This window comes from Haemaphysalis longicornis, unplaced genomic scaffold (genome assembly GCF_048455015.1).
Source record: "Haemaphysalis longicornis isolate Haplotype H1 unplaced genomic scaffold, Haemaphysalis longicornis Haplotype H1 scaffold_1, whole genome shotgun sequence".
Taxonomy (NCBI): Eukaryota; Metazoa; Arthropoda; class Arachnida; order Ixodida; family Ixodidae; genus Haemaphysalis; species Haemaphysalis longicornis.
The window spans coordinates 332,093,088-332,120,108 of NW_027526203.1; the positions used below are offsets into that span (position 1 = coordinate 332,093,088).

Consider the following 27,021-nt stretch of genomic DNA (forward strand, 5'->3'; position numbering starts at 1 on the left):
CCGCCAGCGCCTTCGTTCCCTCTTCCCTTTCCCGAGACGACATCGGGGGAAGACAGACCCAGAAAGAGAGAGAGAGAGAGAAAAAAAAGACTCTTTTTCGGCAAGCCGAGGAACGTACTCAGCCGCAAAAAAACAAAAAAACAAAAACAAAAGGACGTGCGCAGTCGGGGCATCCCTACCTCGCACTATCACATTTTCCGAGCGTTCGGGCTTGTGTGCCTAGAGAGATTTAGCATACAGGGCTCCGTACGCTAACGCTACGGCGGCCGGTAGCGGGGCCCGACTGGGCAAGCGCAAATTCGTTCCGGTAGGGGGAATTAGTTCCGCGAGCCAGTCTTCGCCATGCCCACGCATTCCTTCACATCCTCCTCAACCTCAATCGGGGGTGCAGCGACAGCCGAAGAGCACCTTCCAGCCCGCGCGGCGTTCGATATACCCAATGTTGGGGAAAATACGGTTCGATATAAACGTACGAATTCCTATACTTTTACACAGAATTTTCAAGGGGATAATTTATGAGTTCGATATAGACAATAATTCGATATAGCCGTGTTCGATATATCCGTGTTCGACTGTATTTATATTCATAGACCAATATAGGCCAATTTGCTTTTACCCGTTGTTGTAGCTTCAATGTCGTGTTCACCGCTGTTATTAAAGGAGTACTGACGAAAATTTCATGTTCCACTTTTATTGCTTTTATCGATGCTTAATGGGCTGGCAAACCCGAAACAGCACTTCAAATACTTCAGTGCGCGATAATTACATTGAACAGCCTGAAATCGTTTGTTTCAAATTCCCGCGCTTTCATCCTGAAAGGCGCATATGACAGAATCCCGGCATGACCTCCCCGCTTTGTGCGGACGTCAAAACACTGCGGAGGCCGGTGGGGGCGTTGTTTGGACCGCGCCACCGCCGGAGCTGAACGGCTGAGCTGCCTGAAGGTGCTAGGCCTACCATTGCGGCGGAAATTCGATGACCGCTTTCAATTAAAATCCTGATGGCGACTTCTATTGTGATTCCGGGCTATATTATCGCTTTCTTTCGCGTGTGTGGAACTTTATTCTTGCCAACAGTGCCTTTCTGGGCAGTGGTTATGCCTGTAGCTCTGGCTACGTGCACCCGTTTGTGAATGCGCCTGCACCCAGTCGCCGCTTGCGAGTCACGGGGCCGCACGCGTGAAGTGATGTCATAAGTCTTTGATGAGCGCTGTCTGCGTCACTTCTTTTGGCTACCACGGGATGATGTCACGCTGATGTCCATTTGCTGAGTGCTGCTCCATCGGCGCGATAAATGAGGTCCAATTAAAGTATGTTCTTCGTGTCGCAGGCCGCTCATATTTCAGCCAGGGTATTCTGTTGAGTGAAGGAAGCGAACTGTGCAATAATATTAACGCCGAAAATTGGTGTCACTGACTCCTTTGAAATCCCACTCCCACCTTTCCCGAGCCGAAGCAACCACACTCCACCAGCTCCAGACCAACTCCTACCCTCTACCCTCCTCCACCACATCTACACCACCCATTATTACCGTACCTGCAACTTTTCCAGCCCGGCACCCTGTACCATCTGGTCTGCAAATGCCAACAATTCCCATCTCCCACACCCAATCCCCGTCTCATGTACAAGCAGTGGGTGGACTGGCTGTCCAACTCGGACCTCTCAACACAGCGCATGCTGATAAAGAGGGCACGAGCAGCCAGCGAGGACCAGGGCATTCCGGACTAGCTAACGCCACCCGCAGGGCCAGTGCCCTCACCATCCTGTCCCATTGAGCTCGGCATTAAGCATGTTTTTTCTCTCTATCCAATTATGCATGAAAGATGCTATTCCTGCACCTGCTTGGTATAACAAGTGCAATTTAAAAGTGGTTTTCCAGAGGTGTGCAACGCGAAGCAGAAATTAATAATCCAGTATGTTAGTGTGCATACTGGCCATTGCCCACCAGTAACACAGGTGAGAAATAAAAAATAAACGATGTGTACAGCCTGCTAGTGAGTCTCTGCTGAAAAAAGCAGGATCACAATTTCTCCACTCGTTCCGCCACAAGTTCATAGTTTTCAGGGGGGGAAAAACGAACTGTCACGATTTTCCCTCCACGGCCCAATCACCTGCACCTGCAGGCTTTTTGGCTTCAGATGACATTCCCAAAATCCGTAGTCCCTTCATGCTGGAAGAATGGGCCCCAACGGCAGGGGTTCTGTTCTCCCAAAAACAGGTTATGTAGAGCAAAGGCTTAACTCGCTCCAGGAATTTTTTTTTTATGGTAGTATTCTTTCCGTTGGCATTCATTTTGAGCATGAAGAGAGACTGGACTAGACGTGTGGACACCTCTAGCCCTCGTCTAGAGGTAGAAACTGAGCTTGAGCTTTCCCCACTCACTTTTTTTACAGCAAATCTTCACATGGCTCACTACTTTGGACTTTTTCATGTCGTGGTCCATCAGCAGAAGACACTTTCGGCAAAGCGAACTTTCTTGCGAATGCTCTGTAGTTCTCAATCTAATGTGGATATCCTGGAGAGAATCATAGTGCAATTGGCCGCAAAGACAACTCTATCATTGCGCCAAGCTTCGTTAGCTTATCTTAATTCTTGATTCGTTAGCTTATCGGAAACCACATCTGCTGTCAATACACAAGGTCAACTTAAGCGGAAAGTTGAGCAAGTTGGTTGCTAACTACAGAATTCATCGCTCTTGCTTAGTCCACATTGATGTTCACTAGCACGATAAATTCCTCAGCTACAATACAGACTATACCGAAACAAGTTGCATGATGTTGGACTGCTCAAACAACACAACTGTGGGAAGTATCTCTGCGGGTATTACGGATAAGTATCAGTCGCAGTTTCCCTATGATCAGCCAAGATTTTCATGAGCAAGTACTTGCCAGAGCTAGCCAGATTCCAGAGATCTTCCATAAATGGCACACCACCTCGCTGTCCCCACAGCGCATCTTCCACCCCATTCTATGTTCAGCACCTTGCTTTCAAAATGCACCTGCTGCAGAAACCCCACTCCTTCCCCAATGCTCCCGCACACATTGACGCCACATATCCTGGACCCCCCACATACTGTCTCTCATTGCACACTATGTTCTATTGAAGCGGTCCAGCGCAATCAGTACAAAGCCTAAGTCTGCCCATTTGAAACTCAAACGACCTACCAGTCTTTCCACCAGGCCCACTTCTAGGGCACCAATGGACCCCAATATGTCCTATACCCCCAACACAACCCCTACCTCGTACACCTCCTTCCCCCCACACGGAGCTATTCCAGCCGCATTACAAAGCCACTGTGGAATGGACAGCCCTGTGTATGCTTACTACGGTAAAATTGTTCACAGCCCTATCAAGTTTCACTGGAAACAGCCATGCTTTTGTTTCTTGCACTCATTTAGACTAAGCCCCAACCAATACATGTGTGAAGAAAGTATTGTTAAACTGAAATTTAAAGCACAATTGTCATTCATTTTGTAATACCATTTTCTATAGTATTTTGACTGCTTCGCTGTCCACTCATATGAGCACGGCTGAATGACAATCTTTTTGTATTTGAAAGCTCTGTCACTTTAACCCGTGTTTTCTTCATATTTTCCTAAAAACCAATCCAACATGAATGTCTAATCGAAACAACTCCAATTTTTGTTTATGCACTACTTGTGTTCAAGAAAAATCATTGCAGCACGAAAAGCACAAATAAAAATTTCGCTAGTTACCTGGGGCTTTTTTGGGGCCAAAAAATGCTATGTAGTAGAAAAGAGTGCTGATAATTACTTTTCTCTCGCAAGCCATGCACAAAGCATACACTGCTTTGATGTCTGCTTGCGTCACGACTATTATCCATACTGCAATGCGTTTGAAGAAAAACAACGAATAAAACAATTGGGAGCCCCTGTAGAGTGTGCCTCCTGCATTACAACGTTTTTAATGGGAGAGCCTTCTTTCTCTACCTCTTGCAGCCGTTCGGCATGTCCTCTGACCTCGCAAAAAAACGGTCTGCCACAGCTGCAAAACAGTAGCCGAGATGAGACCTTACAAGCGACCATTACCTACAGATGAGATGCTCGAGAGGAAACGGCATCGTACAGCAGCCCCATCTCGTTTTTTAAAGTGGTATGTGGCACTTATTGGCTTTTATCATAAAAGTTCTATCGCATATTATCAGAACATTCTATCGCAGTTCTAGCGCTGTGGTTCAACATGCATCACCAACTCGCCCAAGTTTTCACGCTGCTAAGCTGCATTTCACAGACTTGCCTTTTTCCTACTTTCCTCTGACTTTTTTAGGAGACGGCAGCCTGAAGTAACATCGTGCGAATGCCACTGCCTCTGGGTATTGATGCCTCTCGCAGCAGCATTTCCCATCATGCAAACAAAATGCGCTAAATCCTGCACCAGTTTTGAAGCCGAATCTCCTCTGGCTGGTGTCAAATGTCAATAGAGACAGCGCCAGCAGATGAGTTTTTCTTGACAGGAATAGCAACATGTTAAAGGTGTGTGAACCAGTGGGCGCAGTTTACCTGAGAGGCCATACCTGCAATGGTAAGAATAAGTTAACAGAGAATGCCCACCTTGTGACAGTATTAGGGTCCGAAAATGTGTAAATATAACTTTATTTCACTATAACAGCACTTTGATGTGAACACCCAGTGACATTAGATGGAATCCATTACTCTTTGGTTCTAACTTAATCTTGTGCGATGTTGCAAAGCCCACTACCAAACCAATGTTTAAGTACAGTGTACGCCACAGCCAGAAACAAAGCACCCCACTGGAGAGTTAAATGCAGATAAGACACCTTGGAGTAACCTGCTTGAAACAATTTTAAGCTTTTTTGGGGGCGTATATTTATAGTGAACCACAATTCATTGCGGTCTCAAGTCATGGATTCTCAACAGTGCCAAGATCTTTCGAGGAGTGTCACATTGCAAGTGCTTAAGGTATGGTGGTGGAAATCCTTTTCTTATGAGAGAAAGAGAAGGCAAGTCTCTTACTGAGGGTGTTCCTGGGAGGGGACTTGTAAACTGGGATTAAGCAGTTTTTCAAATCCATTCGACCAGATAAAGTATACACATCAACAAACGCAAAAGTGCCCAATGCAAAAGAACAAAGACCTTTCAGGGAATTATTAGAGAAAACAAAACAAAAAGCACACAATGAACAGCATAGAAGTCTTTTACAGGAAAGCAGGTGCACGAAGACTAGGACAACTATATAACCCTAGAAAGAAAATGGCAGTGTTTTTAGCAAATGCAAAATGCACACGTGGTGCTTAAAGCATCCGCCGATTGACACAGAAGTGGCAGTTCATTTACCTACTGGAAAGAAAGGCAGACTGCGCATCACACAGGGAAGAATCTTCCCCAGGTAACACGTCGTGCTATAGAGAAAAATCAAATGTCGGACAGAGTTTGCATCGCAAGCCTGTCATTTAGCTAGGAACTGACTGTAGAAAACGGTATGCAAAAGTTGTTCAAATAAATCTTTCTCACGACTCCAGGGCATTACACAAACACCTGTTACTTAGCAGCAGATGCCACCACGAATGGGCCTTCTCGATGAGCCGTGGAAAAGCCTAGCAGACTTAAGCAGCGGAGGTACGCATCACCCCCAGAAACAACCCACAAATTGAAACTCAGCAGCACACACCTCTGAAATTCCCCCACCCAAAATGCGACATGTGTACACTCTTCAGTTCATTACTGTCTTATCTTCAGCAAACCAGTTGTCTGAAAAGGCCTCCCTTCACAGGTGATCTACCCCGTTCCTATCTTCATATCCCTGCCTTGAGTAATTTGTACAGATCCAAGAGTTTACTATAAAAAACAAACAAAAAAAAGTTCACAAGCAGCATGCTGGCCAAAACAAGGGAAACTTAATCCGTTCTTGGCAGCTTCCTGTGCATCGGTGCCCAATCAATAACCAGAACTCCTCCTGCCCAATGGGCCTTCTCGCTGAGCCGTGGAAAAGTCTAGCAGACAGAGGCGTGCATCACCCCCATAAACAACTCGCAAATTGAAACTCAGCAGCACACACCTCTGCAATTCCCCCACCCAAAATGCAACATGTATAAACTCTTCAGTTCATTACTGCCTTATCTTCAGCAAACCAGTCGTCTGAAGAGGCCTTCCTTCCCAGGTAATTTACCCCGTTCCTATTTTCATATCCCTGCCTTGAATAATTTGTACAGATCCAACAGTTTACTATATAAAAAAAAAAGTTCACATGATCCAACAGTTTACTATTGAAAAAAAAAAAAAAAAAGAACAAAAGTTCACATGCAGCATACTGGCCAAAAAAAGGGAAAACTTAATCCATTCTTGGCAGCTGCCTGTACATCGGTGCCCAATCAATAACCAGAACTCCTCCTGCCAACTTGTGGTCTGCTTCGCAGTGCACCACCATGCGAAACATCCAGGCACACACCAACGTACACACGCACACGCACACACGCAACACCCGGAAATGTCTCGCAAAAAGTCGGGCGCCCAAGGCAGTCCCCTGCAGCGCAGTCACCCCCCATCACGTCTGCTCGCCAGGGCTGCCCCACTCGACCAGGTACTGCACTTTTCCGTCGGCACTGACGCGCCTCGCCAGCAGGCTGAAGCTGCCCTTGGCGCTGCCATCAGGGGGCCCGCCACCACTGTCCACTGACTCTGCACGCACTGGCCGTCCCCATGCGGTGCTGTCTGTGCTGCTGCAGGAGGAAGAGGAGGAGTTGGCAGTGCTGGAGGAGGAAGAGCTGCTGCTGGTGGCCGTGCACCCACTGTTGACGCTGCTCGAATCTTCCGAGTCCGTGTCGGCCAGCAGCGGCAGCCGCCTCCGCTGGGAGCCCCGCAGCTTCTGCTTGGCAGGCGTGTGCAGCAGCGGGGGAGGAGCCGGGGATGGGAGCTTGCGCTTCTTTGGGGGCCTCCCGGGCCTCGCCCGCGGCTGCGGAGGCAGGGGGAAGAGCGCCTCGTCGCGGAATGGGTTGTTGATGCCCTCCAAGTCGGGCAGGGGCGGAATGAAGGCGTCCAGAAAAGTGCCACTCTCTCCCTGGTCACAACTGCCGGCGTCCTCGTCGCTGCTGAAGGCATCGCGCCCGCTCTTGCCATTCTGCACCAGTGCCTTGCTTCTGCGCAGGCCATTGGGGAGCTTGCACGGCTGGCTGCTGCTGTTGCCCTGAAACCAGCAATGAAGTCAGCCCCGAGTGAAGAAGCAGGCTACCACTTTACGGGCAAACAAATGGCCCCCAGCTCTGCAGTGAGGCAGCACCTATTGTGGCCACAATGAAAACAATTGCAGCAAGCATGTCATTATAGTGCACACCTCGTTCACGCAGTGTCCTCCATACCGATTGGTCAAATACAGCTGATCATACAGCACACTTTCGCACGCGTGCAACTGGGAAGCCTCGAGTAAGATGAGCGGGCAGAGTTGACGCTGACAAAGCAGCTTCACTTCCTCAAGCAGGGAGGAGTGCCTTACGGCCTTTCTTTTGGTCAAGCATCAGTGCCACTGCCCACTACTACAAAGACGCAAACTTGGAACTGACGCGAGGGTTTGCTGACATGTTATCTTCCTGCTCAAGCAACAAACGCAGATCATTTAGATCTAAATTTCAACCACAATGGTGAGCGAGACATGGTACGTGCGAAGTAAACAAAATGTGCAGTACAACTTACAGGGGCACTAAAGTAATGGTTGACCTGCATTAGTAGGTTACTGTGCTGAGACTACATACATACATACATATACCAAGGCCTCCTGCGCATAGTGGCATCCTGTAGAAGCCCCAAATGAGTTCACTACTGTGGCCGTAAGGAGGCTTGTTGTAGTCAACGACAGTGATGCCATGCAACTGTTCCATCTACAAGATCCGTTGCAAATTGTGCATGCCAAGGAGCTATTTGTAGATTACAACCAAAGTGTGTGCCAATTTTTGGGCAGAGCTCTTGCTCAGGATGAATGGCCATGCAGCCATATTTTGCAAAGGTGGCGCTGCTGCGCACGTGACATACATCTTGCAAATTTAGTATCGCACAGGAGGAGCAGAATGCATAGAGACAACCTAATTTGCACCCTGTACACAACACACTGCACCGAGACAGTCCACTGCAGCACAGTGTGCCATGCACTTGGCCAACTATGCCCAGTAGAGATGCACCGCATATAAGGGAGCTGCTTTTGCGAACACACGGTCTTTTTGGCACGGCTGCCTCGTGCAGCCCCGTGACGGAATGGTTTTTGCCCTTCCTTTGTCTCAGAGCGCTGGAAATGCTCTTCTCACAATCTGGTCTACTCCATCAGAAGCAGAGTGAGCAGACGTAGTGTGCAGAAAATGTTCACACCCACTGCAGAAAACGGGGCACAATACAACCGAACCCAGCAGTGACTGCACCGAGGGCTAAAGTCACCCAAGTTATCCCAGTTTTGGCAGCTTCAAAGCGCCAGGGCACTCAGTGATCACGAGAGCTGCACTGGCCAATTGACAACACCGGGAAAAGTGCCACCATGCTCTGCAGGTTATTTCCGGCCACTCTAATATACCAGCTAGTCAATGCAGCTCCGAAAGGCTACTTTCAGCAAGTGCCCGGCTAATTCGCAGCATGGCAGGAAACAATTCTTCCATCAACTAGTGGACAATTTGTCCAGACATAACCACAAGCCACATAAGACAACGCTGACGGGTGAGTGACCAGCCACAAAATCAGTGGCACAGCTCTTCACCTTGCATAGTTTGGGGCTGGTGAGGAATGATTGCTTGTTGCCCGTGCCAGTCTTCAGCGTGTTGGCATGCTCCCTTAACCTGTCGCTGATGCAGCGCCCGGTTTGTTCAACATACGATTTTCTCCAGGGCACTAAGGGGATCTCGTACACCACTGCTTCTGGGCGCTCGACATAGGGCTTGGTGTGATTTCTCGGGCATCCTTTTTCTGCTGCTTGCTCACTATTCACTCTTCTGCAGAGCCCGCCCAGCTTGTTGGGGGAAGAGAACAGCAGCTGCACACCCGATCATCCCCCTATCTTTTGGCTGACACCATGGATGTATGGAATTACCGCGAGCCGCAAGAAAAAAGTGATGATTCCTTACATCCATGGTGTCAGCCATAAGCTCAAAAAGATAGTGGGACGGTCGTGTGTGCAGCTGCAGATCTCTGCCCCCAACAAGCTGGGCAGGCTCTGCAGAAGAGTGAATACAATAAAACCTCATTACAAGAGACACTGAAGGGGCCCAGGAAATGTGTATCTTGACAAGTAACCATTGATTGTGGGGTTTAACGCGCCGACGCAACGCAGGCGATGAGGCGCGCCGTAGTGGAGGGCTCCGGATTAATTTTGACCACCTGGGGATCTTTATCGTGCGCCGAAATCTCGTACACACGGGCGTTTTTGCTTTTTGCCTCCATCAGAAAAGCGGCCGCCGCGGCCGGGAATCGAACCCGCGACCTCGTGCTCAGCAGCGCAACGCCTTAGCCGCTGAGCCACCGCGGCGGGTTTGACAAGTAACCAAGGTCTCTTGTATGCGATGTTGCTGACATGGCAAACATAGGGGAAATCAAACTGGTTTCGTTCAAATGTCTCTTGTAACCAAGTGTCTCTTGTAACAGTGTCTTTTGTAATGAGGTTCCACTGTAGCGAGAAAGCAGCAGTGTGCGAGATCCCCTTGGTGCCCTCTGGCAAATCATACGTCGGACAAACCGGGCATTGCATCAACAACAGGTTCAGGGAGCATGCCAACACACTGAAGACTGGCACGCGCAGCATGCTTGCTCAACATGTCAAGGCTTGTCGGTGTACACCACAGTTCGAGAAATGCAGTATCTTATGAAGATGCAAAGGCCAGCGCACGCACAAAATCTGTGAAGCGCTTGCGATACACGACACGGGAACCTCGTGTGTAAGCACACAGTCAGTAGCACTCCTGGAAAAAGAAATTTCATACTTGCTGAGATAGCGTCTTCTTTTGATTGTAACATTCCCTCTGTTTGCAAATAAATTAGGTCTTTTCTTCCCTTTGTCCTGTGTGTCATGCTGTTTCATTAAATGATGTACCCCCTTGCCCAACTACAAATCCTGCTGCACGAAGTAGGTGCGTGACTTTTCTTTTTCATCTCTTGAATGTGGTTATTTTGTTGCATACTGCCATGTGGTGAGATCCAACTTAGCCCGCTATTTGTTTTGGGTAAGTACAGTGCACAATATTTGCAGTAAATGCCCGCTACAGCCATAAGGAAATATTGGTTATAACGAGCAAATTGTGGCACCCTTTCAATTTCATCATAACGAGGTGTGACTGTAATTTGAAATACCCATGTTTGACTGGAAAATTCCCTACACCCATCTTTGGTTACCTAACACAACTTAAGTCATGTGGTTGTACTGTCTTGCTTTCAAGTTTCAATGAGTACAACAAAGTACAAAACAAATAACTTGGCACCCAGAGTTACTCATAGCACCAATCGTCCCGCAGTAAATTATCCAGATATAACTGGTTTGCATCAAAACACTGTACAATGTTATTTACAAGGGCAGTCAGTACTGGCGAATAAGTCGCCAAAAGGAAGCCCATAAAAAAACAGTATTGTGGGAGAAGCAAAGATGTTAACAATGAATGCTGCTGCAGCTGTGCTGCCACACTAAAAGGACATAACACTGTCATGCACAGGGCCACAATTCCTTGTAAACATTTAGGCTGCAAGGAAGATTACGAAACCATTAAGAAATGCCAAATAGATGGTTTCCATGTGTAATGCCTTTGCACCTGCATAAAGCTTATTAAAACGATCACAACACTTGCCTTTCATGAGCCATACAGGTTAAATGAATACCTAACAGCTACTCACCTTCAAGCGAGCATGTGGGAGCTTTTTTCTCCTACCCTTCTTCTGGCCATTCTCTCGGCTCTGCTGTGCAGTTGCGTTTTTTACAGCACCTCCTTTAAACACGCGCACACTGGGGGAAGAAAAATTAGAAAGAAAGTAAGCAACAAAATTGTACCCAAGACAAAAATAGAATTAGACAATGTGAGGACTTGCTCCACTGCAAACTATGCTGAACTGAGAAGCAGGCATGACACCAGCTTCTCTTTCACATTCTGCTCTCATTTTGCAATACTACTCTACCCTCTTGAAGCAAGCACTGTAGGCAGCACCAAGCTACAGAGCAGACATGAAAGATTACATCACATCAGCACGTCGCAGTGTGTGCTGCCTGCAGCATTTCCAAGAACAAATGCAGAATTTGAAACCACAGCAACACAAAACAAGGAAGGACCCGGTAGACCTTCTAATGCCGCTGTACATGCTCAGATACGAGCTGCCTCAAACCAGGCATTACCAGGAGCATGCTGTTCTCACGATCCAGACAAGCTCGTGGACTGCAAGGCATGACACATCTGCAAAAGCTCCCATACTGCTTACAAAGCAGCCTGAAAAGTGAAGCCCTCATTTATGTAAACTGCAGCAACCATTAGGTTAACCAAAATAGAGAAACTATAACACGCTTTCTGATCTGCAAAAATATACGTGTGAAAGGAACGCAGATTTTTTTTGCACTGAGAACCCATACACCGCTTTCTACAGGCACATTCCCACTGGCGATTCGCCTCGTCGCGCGACGAAAAGCGACGTCGCAAAGCGACGAGCCGGCCGCCGCTTTTCGTCGCTTTCCGACGGCAGAGCAGATCGCTCTCGGTCCGAATTCCCTCGTCGCGCGACGGCCCCGCAAAACCGGTAAGCCAATCATGGCTGCGGAGTAGGCTGACGTAGCCGGAAACGAAACGTTTCTTTACATCCGGTATGCAAATGCTGCGGGCGGGCGAGCGAGGACGAGCCGCCGCCACCGCCGCTGGCTCGCTCGGCCATGCGCTCGGCCCGCTATCGTTGTACCCGCCGGGTCGGGCCGGCAAGCAACTTCCCGTGTGCATCGGTTCTTTGGTCAGTGGCTTCAGCGTACGCGTGCACTAATCGACGAATAGCGTGGAACTCATCAGTGTGGAGAAGCGTGTATGGATTGTAAAAGCAAGTAATCATCGTATAGAGCTAGGTGGACAGCAAGACGGTAGGTTGACTTGCAGCCTCTTCTTTCTATCGGCGACTGGTAAACACGCGTAGAGTTCGGAGGCGTCGGAACTTTGCGCCTGTGAAAAGAAGCGACATTTGTGGGCCGTGATGCGGGTGTTGTGGCGAGAAAGCAAGCGTGTGCATTTCTTTGTGCAATAATATGTTGAAAAGAGCCTTCTTGAGTTTGTTATTTTCTGCTCCTCCCACAACCCGCAAATGCTTTTGGCATTGCTCCAGGTTAGTAGCATGTGTTTTAGTTTGATTTCTACCTTCTTTTGTCGCGTAACATCATTTTCTTTGACTGCGAATGGTTGACGCACCAACGAGGTTGTACAAGTTGGGAAGCAGCTGCGCTGAACGCAGTCGCATCATCGCTCACCGCAAGTGCGAACACCACCTCAAGGCCTCATCGCGCGACGAGGCAAATCGCGAGTGGGAATGTGCCTTACAGTTTATCCCACAAGCCGCCTGCAGTACTACAGAAGCTGGCCCAATTTGAACCAATCAGGAAGGCGAGATACTAGTTGTCTTATTCTGTGGTTTTTAAGCCACGGCCTATATTGGTTGAATGGCCTATACACTGAGGTCATGTGGCTTTCAGCAGACACAGATTCGAATCTGGACAGGTTGAGCTGAAAGCTTCTTGTTTTCTAAGAATGTTTTTTTAAAGGTAATTTTTGTTTCTGCCTGATGCCAAATACACTGCACTGTATCAGCAGTACTTTGTCTTTGTTCGTTTGCATTTGGCAGAATGCTTGCCGGATGTTTGCGACTTAGGTTTGTTCTTCACGGAAGCAATAGCCAAGTGCTTTTCACTGGTTGCAAAAACAACACCCCAAAGTAGCCTTTTTCAAGTAACATTGGTTGTGCTTTTCAAAAGCAGAAGCCCGCAACGGTGCTGTGCTAAAAATCTGCAGCTTGACTCATTTATTATGGCATCCCCTTTGTATCGGGGTAATCCGTGTTTATGCTGTATGTATGCTGTACTACTATTTTATATTTAGCACTGCTATTAGCAGCAGAATCAAGTTAAACTTTGTTCACGACGGGCGGCAGCTGCACTACTCTGCACTGCTGCACTGCATTTCCTCTACCAGCATTCCAATTTTCTTTTAGCCACTTTTAAAATCTTGTAGTTTACCTTTTTTATGTCACCTTTAAAGGAGTACTGACACGAAAATTTTATGTTACACTTTTATTGCTTACATCGATGCTTAAATGGTCTGGCGAATCCGGAACAGCACTTTAAATTCCTCAGCGCGCGACAATTAATTGTCGCGCGGTAGCTCTGGCTACGTGCACCTGTTTGTGAATGCGCCGGCGCCCACTCGCCGCTCGCGGGGCCGCGCGCGTGAAGCGACGTCGAGAGTTTTTGACGAGGGCTGGCCGTGTCACTTCTTTTGGCTACCACGGGATGATGTCACGCTGATGTCCATTTGCTGAGTGCTACTCCGCGTGCTGTTCTGTCAGCGCAATAAATGAGATCCAATTAAACTATGTTCTTCGCGTCGCAGGCCACTCATACTTCAACCAGGGTATTCCGTTCAGTAAAGGAAGCGAACTGTGAAATAATATTAACGCCGAAAATTGGTGTCAGTACTCCTTTAAACCCTAAGGATATTTCCCTCATTTGGTTTTGATGAATACAATCACATTCCAACAAAATTGTGCAAGCAAGTCTACTGGCACCATCCGTGGAGAAGAAAACGCATCAAATCCACTAGTTAACCCATGGGAATATGCTATTTGTCTGGCTGGTGGTAGGGGATGCTCAGAGCCGAATATTTCTTTTTTGAAAAAGAATGTGCGACTGATCCGTAAGCAGAGCAGATGTGGAGCCCTGAGCTGGCAGCAGCATTGACTGCAATGATGCTGCATTCGCTGGCTGTCCGTCACCACTTGTAAGCATTGTAAAGCGGAGTGTAAGGTGACAAAAGAGGATAGAGTATGAATGACAGCAATGCAATACCGATACTGGTGGACAAAGAAAGGAGCAACAGGCAGCCCATGTTACTGCTAAAGCAAGCAAACGCGACCACTGCGATGGTTAGAGCACTAAACACGGTTCGCATGATGTGCAAGGGATCTGCAAGAAACACTGTGTTACCAGCTTCTAAAGCCGCAGCAAGACATACACATCAGGCTGAGCCTGAAGTTCATGAAAGGGGCCAGGAGGCCAAAATACAAGTTTTTTTTTATTCGAAAGATTTCGTGTTTTATAGAGCTCCTAGCACTTGTCTGGCAGCAAATTAATGGCGTATTCACTGAGAAAGTAATCAGTTTAGGCTAACATTTTGATTCTCCCGCCATATCGTGCGTTTTCTGGATGTCAGCAATGAAGTCATAAGCGCACGTATACAAACAAACTTGCACTGCGTGATTCAGCTGCAGCGCTGCTTGCCGTAAGTCTTCCCAGATGGCGCTACCATACTCATGCACGGACCGTTGTCTGCCATTGCTTTGTTTTCCGACCGTATTTGCATCTGGCTTGTTTTTGTTACTGTAGAAAGTGATCAATTCGTGAAACATGGAATATCCTCGACAAACAGGGTCACATAAGACAACGCCGCTTATGCCAATCGGCCAGTGCGTGTAAGACAACTCGGAAGAGGCGGACTGCTGCGCAGCTGAAACAAGCACAGTGCGCACAGTACCAATAACAGTACGCATCGGTACTTCTATGTTTACGTGTGCTTTCGCAACTTCCACTGTTTATCCCCCCCATTCTTAGTGTAAAAAGAATGTGCCCTAAATTTAAGCGCAAACAGCTCGTTCAGCGAGCTTTTAAGCTCTGCCTAATTTGCGTTTGCTTTCGCCGGCCTTCCCCAATCGCAGAGCTGGCTGGTATGACATCATTGGTTCTGTTGCGGGAAAACGAGCTAGTGGGTCGCACGGCCATTCCCTTTTTTTTAAACTATATAGCTTATTTGAGCGAAATGCGGGTTAAAAGTGGTGTCAGTATGATTTTAACGAGGCAATCTTTTGAATGAACCAAACTTGTGTTTTGTCTTCATGGCCCCTTGAAGGAGCGGGTCCACCAATGGGTCTTCAATGAATTTTTTTTTTGTTCTCTGAGTGCAGATCATTTATATCTTTACCACGAAAACAAGGAAGAAGAATGCCCAAGCTATTCTGACTACCCAGACCTTCAGAAGGTATGTCTTTCTTTACAAGTTCATTCCCAAAATTTCATACCCAATTGTAATGCTCATGTTGAGAAATCACAGGTAACGGTAAATTGTAAACATTTCAAAGGCCATGACGCATGCACAAGCAGGTTAGCTTAGCCGCCATATTGTTGTGATTTGTACCAGATTTTAATTCAAATGCAATTATTAATTAAAGGTCCACTGCACTCAAATTTCACATCAGCCAAATTTACTTTGAACGTACTAGTACGTACCACCAAACCAATTGGGACATGACTGGTAGCCCAGTGAAATGCGCGGTTAATTGGTTATAAACATTCAAAAAAGCCCAGTCGCAGGCAACGCTGCACCTGTCAATGGATCGCGCCAAAAGCCATGAAGCGGAAGTGACATTGCGGCCGGCCCTGTGCTCTTTGCTACGGCCACCCAGGAGAGCCAGTAGGGCGATGTGCTGTGCGCAGGTTTGCCCACACCGGCCGGCTGCGTGCCGCCGGTCGCTCGCCAGCTGGGCCGACTGGAACGACACTTCAGCCTGGCCGTAATGGCCTCGCTCTCCTCAATTTCGCTTGCGAAATTTCAGATTTTTGATGGTCGTTTGCGTCGCGGATACACGTATTTCAGCTGCCATATTTTGTATCTCGCAGTCTTTTTAGGCAGACTACACAAAAATAACTTTTTCAGGAGGTTGAAATTTTGAGAGCAGTTGACCTATTTTTGGTGGAAAAGGATGCACACCAGAATTGGGTAAATATGGTAAACGTGAAGTGCACACGGCTCATATTTGGCTGAAATACGTCTGTCATTGATTATATTACTGAGCTTATTACCACCTAGGTCCTTTTAAAACAATCATCACCTGTCTACGCCCACTGCAGGGCAAAGACCTCCAATTATCCCCGTCCTGTGTTAACTGTGACCAATTTATCCTTGCAAACTTCTTGATCTCATCTGCCCACCTAACCTTTTGCCGTCCCCTGGCACGCTTGCCTTCTGTCGGGATCCACTCTGTTACACTTAATTACCAACAATTATTTTGCCTTTGCATTACATGCCCTGCCCACGTCCATTTCTTCTTCTTAATTTCTACTAATATGTCCTTAATACGCGCTTGTTTCCTGACCCACTCCGTTCTCTTCTTGTCCCTTAACATTACACCTATCATCTTCCGTTCAACTGCTCGCCGAGTCGTCCTCAATTTAAGTTTAACCCTCTTCGTGAGCCTCCAAGTTTCTGCCGCGTAGGGGAGTAGCTGGTAAGATGCAGCTGTCATACACTTTCTTCTTCAGCGACAATGGTAGGCTGCCATTCATTATCTGACAAGGCCTGCGAATACACTCCACCCCATTCTTATCCTTCTAATTATCTCTGTCTCATGGTTGGGATCCGGGGTCACTACTTGGCCTAAGTTTATATGTTCGCTTACCACTTTCACTGCCTCGCCACCTGTCTCAAACGGCTGTGCTCTGCCGAGGCTATTGTGCATTACTTAAGTTTTCTGCATATTAATTTTCAGGCCCACAGTTCTACTCTGCTTGTACAGTGCGGTTATCATGCTTTCCAATTCGCCCCCTCAAGTTACTTAGAAGGCAACGTCATCAGCAAATCTGACAATACTGAAGTATTCTCCATTAACCCTTACGCCCACTTGTTCCCTATCCAACGTTCTGAATACTTCTTGTAAACATGCTGTGAATAAGATTGGGGAGATGGTGTCTCCTTGTCCGATGCACTTCCTTATAGGTATTTTACTGCTCTCCTTATGGAGGATGATGGTTGCTGTGGACGAAGTGTAGATATCCTCTAGTATTCTTACGTAATGCTCGTCTACATCCTAATTCCGCAATGCCTGAATAACTGCTGAGGCTTCGACCGAGTCAAATGCTTTCTCATAATTTATGAAGGCTATATATAGGGGTTCAGTATACTCAGCGCACTTCTCTATCACCTGATTGATCGTGTGAATATGTCCATTGTTGAATAGCCTTTACCGAACCCTGCTTGTTCTTTAGGTTGACTGAAATCTAAGGTTGCAGAAATTCTGTTAGCGATTACCTTGGTGAGTACCTTGTAGACGACTGACAGTAAGCTGATCGGCCTGTAAGTTTTCAAGTCCTTCATGTCACCTTTCTTATGGATGAGGATGATGTTCGCGTTCTTCCAAGATCCCGGTACACTCGCGGCCATTAGGCATTGCGTATACAGGTTTGCCAGTTTTTCTAGTACAATTTGACCACCATCCTTCAAGAGGTCTGCTGTTATCTGGTCCTCACCAGGTGCTTTGCCCCTTTGCAATCCTTTCAAAGCCTTCTTCTTCTGTCATTACTGGTGGCACGTTTACCTCCTCTGAACTACTTCCTCGTTCGGTATTATCCTGGATGTCGCGGCTACTCTACAGATCTCTACAGAGCTCCTCAGCTACTATAACTATTTTATCGTTATTTGTGATGACATTACCTTGCTTGTCTTTAAATGCGTACATCTGATTTCTCCCCATGCCTAGACACCTTTTCATTGCTTTCAGGCTGCCTCCATTCTTTACAGCAGGCTCAATCCTCTCCATATTATACTTTCGTATGTCAGCTGTCTTACGCTCATTGATTAACTTCGAAAGCTCCGCTAGCTCTATTCTGTCAGCTGGGGTGGAGACTCATGCTTTGCCGTTTCCTAATCAAATCTTTCGTCTCCTGGGAAAGTTTACCAGTATCCTGTCTAGTGATCTTACCTCCACTACTATAGCACTCTACTGCACATTCTATTTAAAAAACATTATATTTAAAACAAGGATGCAGACAAATGGGACAGGTGCAGACAGATGTCCTGTCTGTCTACAACTTAACAAGTTTCTTCAGACTGTCCTTTTTGAAGCTCAAATGATTATTTTCAACGTTTAGGTTCTCCAAATTTAGGGCCCCATTGATGAACCTTCAAAGCCTATGGGCCGAAGTAATGGCAGGCCATTAGGCACACAGGGGTCGAGACCTTCAGAGTAAAGCATATGACGTTGAGTACATAGCCACTATGTCTTTCCACCCAGTCAAGTAGAGTTTTAACGTCATGTGCAAGATCAAGGTGCTGTGGGCACTGAACTAATGCCATGAGAAGTCATGAGCCAAGTTGCTTGATGCAAAGAAGAGCCTGCATTGCAGGTTCTCTGGTGCATTCATGCACATATTACAGATAGTATCGAACCCCAGCGCTAAAACTTGTAGCTCAGTTAAGTGGAAGGATGACAATTCTAGATCTAGAAAGGACGTTCAGCATTTCACCACTGAGTCAGCATCACCTTAACGAAAAATTACAAAACGAATTTCAAATATTTGAGGCCACTAGCATACCATGCCACCTATGCTTTAACCAAAAAACACGCTTGGCTGTACTTACGACAATGCAAGTGTGGTGGCCAAAACCCAACCGGAAAAAACGCTTAACTCCATTATAGTCGGAAAACTTCACTCCCATTCAGTCACATTACCTCCTTCCCCCTGACGAAAAAGACAAGCGTGTGCTCACCTCGATGTGGGCTTGGCGGGTGGAACCTTGGGAAACAAGACAGGCACAACGTTTTTATGCTCCCGTGGAGCCACAACCTCTCCAGGAATGGGCGGAGCTATCCGGTTCCGAAGGCCCCACAGCGATGTTCGCTTTTTCACTTCCTTGCCCGACTTGAACCTTTCAGAAGAGGAGAAACAGAGTAACAGCACCCCTTTGCACCGGCTGCGCACAATGATGACAAGTCAGGTTACAACCGAAGAACTGGGACGCTACCTAGAGCTGTCGCTGCATAGGCACTGGTAGATGTTTGTTCGCCTTTCATGAACAGAACATCGGAAAACCTGAAAGAAAAAAGAGAAGCGCGAACAGGCTGTTGAAACTCCCAAGCATGTCCCTTTACAAGGGAGTTTCACAGGGATGGGCGGGCAGCCAGTGGTGTACTCACGTCGGACGGCAGCTGCAAGGCAAGCCATATGGAGTTGAGGTACGGAAGGATCTCGTCGTCCAAGTCGTAGTACTTCCTATTACGCTCCATGACCAGGTTGTACAACGTCAAGTGAGTGATGTCCATCCTGCATCATTGGGCCCCCATAAATGCCTGCCATTTTGCAGGTTATCCGCCCATGTGATAAACAGTGAAACTGTCACAGGTTTAACAAGGTGAACTGGGAGAACTGGCTATTAGGCACCAAGGCAGGTGCGAACTGTTCCAGCATTATTTTAACTTCCACATATTTCCACTTTTGTGCCATCAGCAGTAAATGTATAACTGAACGTATGAATAATGTATAATAACCATACCTGCCAACCTAGCAACATAAAAATTCGGGAGACCGCAGCAAGGGGGGGGGGGGGGGGGGGGGGAAGGGATTTTTTTTTGCAAATTACTGAGACTGGAGTTTGACATCAGAAAGGGGTAAGGATGTTTATTTTGAGCTTCTTCGTTCTTTTCGCGAAGTCACGAAGCACGGAAACTCAGCTGTGTATGAGTCCAGAAATACTTGCAAGTACTTCTTCTTTGCTTTTGACAGCGCCATCGATCTTACAACTGAACTCGGGAAAACATGCAACTGACGCCTAGGTGGGCGGCGTAGGCCTAGCATACAAAATGCCCTCGCACGTCCTTTAAACCCAGTCGTGCTCTAAACAACAACTCCTATAGCAAGATGCCTGCCTGCCGCGTTCATAAAAGACCTGTTTCCAGTGGTGGTAGCTAGCGATCCTTGCGGAAGTCGCTCCCAACAGATTTCCGCACACACGGCCATGGCCGCCTCGATCGGCGCCGCCTCCATGGCGCGTATGCCCCCCTTCCACCGAACCAACCAATCTCGGCAGTTGGCGATCCGAAGTGGCCGGCGTTGCTACAAATTTCAAGCTGCCAACACGCCGCTAACGCAGACACTCTCAAAGTACTCGCATCAACGCGAAAGTTGTGGTACCATTTCCCTCGCCTTTTTTCGGTACGGTGGCGAGCACGTCTTACGGCGCCTTTGCCCAGATGCGCAGTACTCTATAGCAGTCTAGCGGTACTCTACGGTAAGGTTACAATAAACTAGAAGTATAGTGGCGAGTGCTCTCCCTCAGCACCACAACTGTCGCAGCAGGAAAGACTGACGCACGCGCGTGATTAAAAAAAAAAAAAAACGCCTCTACGGTGGCGGCCACTTTTCGGGAGATTCGAGATAGCTTTCGTACAATCGGGAGATAAGGTCAAAATTCGGGAGTCTCCCGGACAATTCGGGAGAGTTGGCAGGTATGTATAACTACTAAGGCTTGGTGGTAATTAAAATTTTTAACCCAATTAATTGGCAAGCTTAGCCTGTATTGGCAAAAGATGTATCAATTGATTGTGCTTGTTCATAAAAACATTAAAAACAATATTGGGTACTTGACTGGCCTTTAAAGGCGACTCACCTGATCCCATTTTTATGGGACTTACTAATTCATGACCCACGGGCTTCGAAGCATCATGTACTGACACAAAAGTTATTACAAATACATGGAAATATTCCTAACGACCCAGTTTGCGTTTTTTAGAACTATACCACTCTTTTACTGAGATAAAAAATAAACAAGAAACAATTCCGTTCATCTATTTTTCACTAGATGGCGCTAGCTGTGTAGCAAGCAAGTTTTCTCTATTTCAGTGCAGAAGTGACATACCTCTAAAATAAGCAAACTATGCCGCTGTGAACATTGACATGTATTTGTAAAGCTTTTAGAATTGGTGCCCCATGATTTTTAACCCTTTGAGGGTCACGGCCGTACATCTATGGCATCGGCAAACACTTTCAAAATGGTCAATGACATACATGTACGGCATTGCTTGTATCTTTAAAAAGCGCGCCTTTTTTGCCAACCTCTCTTGCTTGGCATGTGCTGCCACACTTCGGAAATACGTCAAATTTTTTTTCTTGCACCTATGGCTCTTATTTGTATTTTATTTTTATTTACTTCAGCGGCGCGCCGGCTATCGCTTGCGCATCCGCTAATGAGGGGGCGCGCTGGGTATCGCCCACCGGGCGCCTCTCGCTTCTTGCGCCTGCCACAGACCAAGGTCGCCTGCCAAACTGATGAGGCTCTTTTCTCGTTTTTTTTTTTGTATTTTATGAGCGGTGCGCCGTCTATTGCTTCCGCATCCGGCCGTGCCCGCAGCGGCTGGTTTCGGTATCGTCCTACGGGGGCTTCCCACTTTTTGCGCCTGTGAAACTGATGTCTATATCTGATTTTGATTCACTCAAAAGGTGCTGGCTTGTTACTTTCTCGTTTTTATTTAGAATTTTTTTGTGTTACTCATGAATAAACCACATATATGTAATAACAAAAACGATTTTTTTGTCACTTTATGGTCATTCTAAAAAATTACGATAATTTTTTCTCTAAATAGATTCATCCAAAGAATTTAAATCAGCAATAAAAAAATCAACCCTGGGGGGTCGCATTTGGCGAAAAAATTCGACCCTCAAAGGGTTAAGTCCATGGGTCATGAAGTAGTCAGTACCATAGGAATGTTAACAGGTGAGTCCCCCTCAAGTGTCCTGTGATTAACTCGGTGATAGAGATAATTCCCGACATTTATAGCAAAAAGATTTCATTTTACAGAAAATTAAATCATTCACAGCATCAAAGGTCAAAAAGTTTAACTATTTCTGGATTCATCCCTTTCAATGGTGGCGCCTACCATCAGGGCAAAATGTCTGAATAGTTGGCAAACATTTATTCCGCCATAAATCCAACTAACACCAAAATGGTGTGAAGGTTATTTGCTTTTTTTTAGGACCATGCAGACATTACGCGTCTACAAAAAATTTGGCCATTTTCTGATCTTTCTTTGTTCATCAGAATGCCGTTTTGACCACTACAATCTCTGGGCGTGCTTCAATCATTTCCTATTGCAGTGTATGGCATGTAACTTGAACACTGTCCGCCAACACGCTCACGCCGATATTTAAGGTGGTACTTAAATGATTAGTCAAAAGGTTGATCAACCAATCAATCGTCAACTCCTAGTGAGTTTTACAAACCAAAAACAAAAATACAAAAAAATAAATCCAGTTGTCTACTGTAGACTGTACAGGTGCTCCAAAAGTTAAACGGAGCACGGGAGCGGTGGCCGGAGCGGGCAAAACTGCATGCCAACGCAATCTATGAATAGATGCACCGCCGATAGCGAGAGTGCGTGGCCACATCCGGCTGGCCCTTCTCGATACGCTGACGCTCGCCTTATCGCCGGCTCAAGCGAAGCCGCACTGCTGTCATCCCTGCTCACTAGGGGCGCTTCCAGTGCTTGCGAGTTAAGCTGGGATACCCTTCTTTTCCAACATAACTTACTGAAGTTTGTGTAATAAAGTCGACTTGTTTTGAAGAAGCTGGCCTCGGACAGGCTCACCTTCTCAAACCTCTTGAGCGCCCATTAAAACCATGGAAGCGATGCAGTCAATACACGCATGAACTCTACGTTTTTATTCAGTCTTGATGCGTTTCCTTGAGGCAAGCATGATTAAGGCCGCAGCTGCTGAATGATTCACGCGCGTTTAAGCCTCATGGCACCACAAACTCACCGCTGGGGTAATCGCCAACCATGGCAGGGACGTGGAGCAAGGGGTGGCGTCCCTAACAAAATGGGACCCATACGCCGCTGAAGATCAGTTTTCTTCCCGACACGGGCAAACAGATTCGTGCATAACGCATTGGAAGCGCCCCTGGCTAGCAGGGATGACAGCAGCGTGGCTTCTCTTGAGCCGGAGATAAGGCGAGCGTCCGCGTATCGAGATGGGCCAGCTGGATGTGCCCACGCATTCTTGCTATCTGCGGCATATCTATTCACAGATTGCGCTGGCATGCAGTTTTGCCCGCTCCGGCCACCGCTCCCGTGCTCCGTTTAACTTTTGGAGCACCTGTACAAGAACAATAACATCTGTGGCCCAACCTCCCTTTTTTTTCTTTTGCGAACTTTGACAGGCTTTCGAGCACTACATTACTTCCTTTATATTTTTTTACTTGCAGAACCGCACTGTCCTCTCTATTTTCAAGCACATTAAATGCATATATTATGAGGCACAGAGATTTTTTTTCTCTCTTTACAGGCTGTTCCAAGAGGGAGAGACTGAACTTTCCTTTGAAGGGAGTTCACAGACACAGAAATAAATAACAAGACTGCGTTTAGAATCTTTAATGGTCTAAACTTCACACACCAACAGTAATTAGCGGAGGTCGTGCTTACTAAACTGTTGGTGTAAAAATAAGATCAAACAAAAAGCGAGAAAAGCTGAGACCTGACGTGGAATAATTTGTATAATTTGCCATCTCAACATGGGAAGAATTTTTTATTTTTAATAAGGGACACCAGGTTCGATGAAGCATTTCACAATGCACATCGTAACAACCAAAATTCCTTTGCCCGGTATAAATAGTACCAGTCATTAATTTCAAAGGCATGCTTTACGAGGCGAAACGCGCACCTGCTCCCTTCACAGCAGAGAGAGACAAACAAGCACAAAGTGGCACCAACCAAGTGAGCTGCATCCGCTTGACAACTTCCGGGCCATTATTGCACACCGAGCAGGCAAAGTAGTAAAAGCTGTCGCCGTACAGCAGCGGGGTCTCGAGGCCCTGAATGCAGGCTGGAACACAAAACACGGAGACCGGTCACTCTTTCCTTTTCCTCGCGCTGGGCTGCAAGCCCACTTCCACTAGCAAAAGTGCAGGGGAAGAAAGAGAGAGAGGATTTGCAATAACCGTTGCACCAGAGCCACACTGAAAGAATTGCAGGCGACCTAGTGGTGTTGTTTGCCGGGGTAAGTAAGCAAAGGTAGCAAAAAATAAATAAATGAATAAATAAAGGACAGTCGTGCCACTTCTGACACTTTTCATAAGGCCCATCATTGCTGCCCATTTGACAAAAGATGCTGCACAGCTGACCACTCTGTTCCAACAAAGTTCGAGCATTGTAAAAGGTTCCCACGAGAGCTCACAAGACAACAAATTACTTGGGAATTTTTCATGTGCCACATAACTGCCTGAAAAAATTCAATTCAAAGTTAAAACATACTAGTTTATAGACCAGAATTTTTCCGGGTCGGCCATTTTCTGGCAACCGGTGCCCCACCATGCGGGCATTCCTTGAAGACTGCGGGGCGATCAGATGACGCCACAGTCACAGGCTTTTGCTCCGTGCCGTGCGTGGATATCAGATGTCCATGCGGCATCGAAAATCGGTAAGTGCCATTTATTCGGTATGTCAGCAGCGACAAGTCTGACAGTGCTTTAAGGAGAACTTTCAAAGTGTCCGAAAGCTGTCAGGTTCGCCCATCAATTCCATTCCCAACCCGATAAAGCGGCGTGCCACCCCACTCGCGCTTGCTCCTGACGGGGGGTTGCCTGTAAAACTACGTTAAGCAAAAATGCTTAACGTAGTAAGGATTAAGCAAAAATCCTTAAGCAAAAATGGTTTTGTAAAGCTTACATGCCTCCTGTTTTTTTTTTTTTTTTTTTTGAAGGGGGGGGGGGGGGGGGTAACCCAAATGATACCATTATTACATTAGTGGCTAGCAATAAACCCTCCAATACTCAAAGAAATATCACAGGCAACGAAGATTTTTTTTTTTTTTGCTCTGATTAACTTCTCCTTATTAGCTGATAGTGCCACTCTCTCTTATGTTGTAAGTCAGGTGGCTCCTAAATTTGAGGATAAAAAAATTGCAAATTTTGTTTATCACTAAACAGTAACTTCAGAAATTGGAGAACCACTATAGATGGCTCTAGCGAAGGGACATGAACTAATCACACAGACCACCAAGGCTTTTCAATGTGAAATATTCATGTGTGCAAGTCTTTTCCCACTTCAGCTGATAAGAAGTGCACTTGCTATGGCTTGGGACCATACCGGGCTACTATGTTGGTGCAGGTGCCGATTTAGTAGCCCAGTTTTCCCTGTACGTATAATACCCTTACATGCTGCCTGAAAAATACAACAGCGGCTCCAAATGAAGCTAAGGTATGCTGAAATGATGTGTAAACATAGTTTAATTAGCGTACCAGATTCAAGTCTAGAATGCAGAGGTGATGTTCTGAGTTTTTCACATCGATTTACGTGCATTTTTTTTTTAAACGTGAAAGGTGCATTCGAAAGTGACACTTCCCTCGCACCATGGGAGGAAGCGCTGGGCAGCTCAGACCTGGCCACCCAAGAGCCCTTGGTTGAACAAGCTGCTTGAGTCACCCCCAGCCTGGTGGCCACTGCGTCTCCTTAACCCATCTGTTCATAATAAAGTTTTCTCTCTCTCTCTCTCCCTCACACCATTCCCCCAGCTGGTTTTCTAATACCTATGACATTAAATCTATAGAGGGCGAAATTGGACAGATTGCTTGCATGTCGAACATGTACACCTCGTTTTTGAACAAACAAAAAGTCCATTTCGACCCAAAAATGGGTAAAAATTGAATTACAAAAAGGCCGTTTTGACCCCGAAATGGGTAAAAATTGAAATTTTGAATGCTGAGATTGCATGCAAACCAATTGCAAACTTGACTGATTGATGAATGGGTTTAACGCACCGACACAATGCAAGCAATAAGGCGCGCCGTTGTGGAGGGCTCCAGATGAATTTTGACCACCTGGGGACCTTTAACGTGCGCCAAAATCTCGTACACACGGGCGTTTTTGCTTTTCGCCTCCATCAAAAAAGCAGCCGCTGCGGCCAGGAATCGAACCTGCGACCTCGTGCTCAGCAGCACAACGCCTTAGCCACTGAGCCATCACGGCAGGTATCCCAATTGCTAACTACTGTGATGCCACTGTGGCAGTTGCTGTGGTCGTCGTGAACGGCGCATTGGCGCTTCCTTTTCTGTCAATTACAGGTTCGCTAAGCAGTCACATTATGAACTGCATGGTTTAAAGTATGCAATTCAGTTACAATAAAATTTCGACGAACTCACCTCGTGTCCCTTTATATTAAAGGAAAAGGACCATAGCCCTACACAGGGTTCTTAGCCGATATGTACAAAAAAATGCACGAGCACGATTAACCCTTCACACAGTCAAAAGTTCAAGCCTTTGGAACAATTTTGTTTAAGCGATTACCATTTACCAAGTTTCCCCATATGGCTTCATTTGTATCTAGTTAATTACTAAATCTTACTACTTAGCAGAACTACAAAAAGATCCTTCCTTGCCATGTGATACTGGCTAATTAACCATTGGGAAGTTACTTACCTCCAGGCTATGAATCTTCTAACCTCCATTTCCTTCCAGAACATTATACGTTTCTTAATGTTTTTTTTGCCATGATGATGAGGCTGATGTTGCAATTATCAGCTATTATATAAATTACACTTCACTGGCATGTCAGCATTGCTATGAGCGGGTTTGAAAGTATTCAGTGAGCTCGACAGGTAAAAATTAGGAATAAAGGTAAATGGAGAATATTTGAGCCCCTTGCAATTTACCGACACAATTGCCTTTTCCAGGTAGTCTGGAGAGGACCCACAAAGAATGGCTGAGGACCTCAATAGAGAAAGCCTAGCCGTAGGCTTTAAAAAGATATATATATATATATATATATATATATATATATATATATATATATATATATATATATATATATATATATTGTCATAACTTTGTCCATTTGCTCATTTGCATCACAAAGTTGGCCCAAAAGGGTCTAGCTTGTCATCTTTAGCACATTCGCATTGGACTCGGCGTAAATGCCTATGTATTGACCTCTTTTGGTATTCGCTTGCTTTCTCCAGAGCGTGCACACATGCTTCAGACACTTATGAAGCTTCAGACATGCACGGATTCCTCATGGTCGACCCTCCTAATGCTTGTGCACT

General features: G+C 46.4%; 1 protein-coding gene across 10 annotated transcripts in view; it reads right to left on the reverse strand.

Annotated features, from left to right (window-relative positions):
* Nucleotides 1-4,582: 4,582 nt before the first annotated feature.
* The window catches only part of Pcl (polycomb protein Pcl), a 62,771-nt gene continuing 40,332 nt past the window's right edge, over nucleotides 4,583-27,021 (reverse strand). For all 10 annotated transcript variants that reach the window (XM_077683627.1, XM_077683623.1, XM_077683648.1 and 7 more), the window contains 6 exons: nucleotides 23,696-23,807; nucleotides 19,130-19,256; nucleotides 18,958-19,025; nucleotides 18,703-18,861; nucleotides 10,826-10,934; nucleotides 4,583-7,160 (listed from right to left, as the gene is read on the reverse strand). In XM_077683627.1, the coding sequence (XP_077539753.1) occupies nucleotides 6,522-7,160; nucleotides 10,826-10,934; nucleotides 18,703-18,861; nucleotides 18,958-19,025; nucleotides 19,130-19,256; nucleotides 23,696-23,807 (1,214 nt within the window). In that variant the 3' untranslated portion in view covers nucleotides 4,583-6,521. The remainder of the gene's footprint in view (nucleotides 7,161-10,825; nucleotides 10,935-18,702; nucleotides 18,862-18,957; nucleotides 19,026-19,129; nucleotides 19,257-23,695; nucleotides 23,808-27,021) is intronic.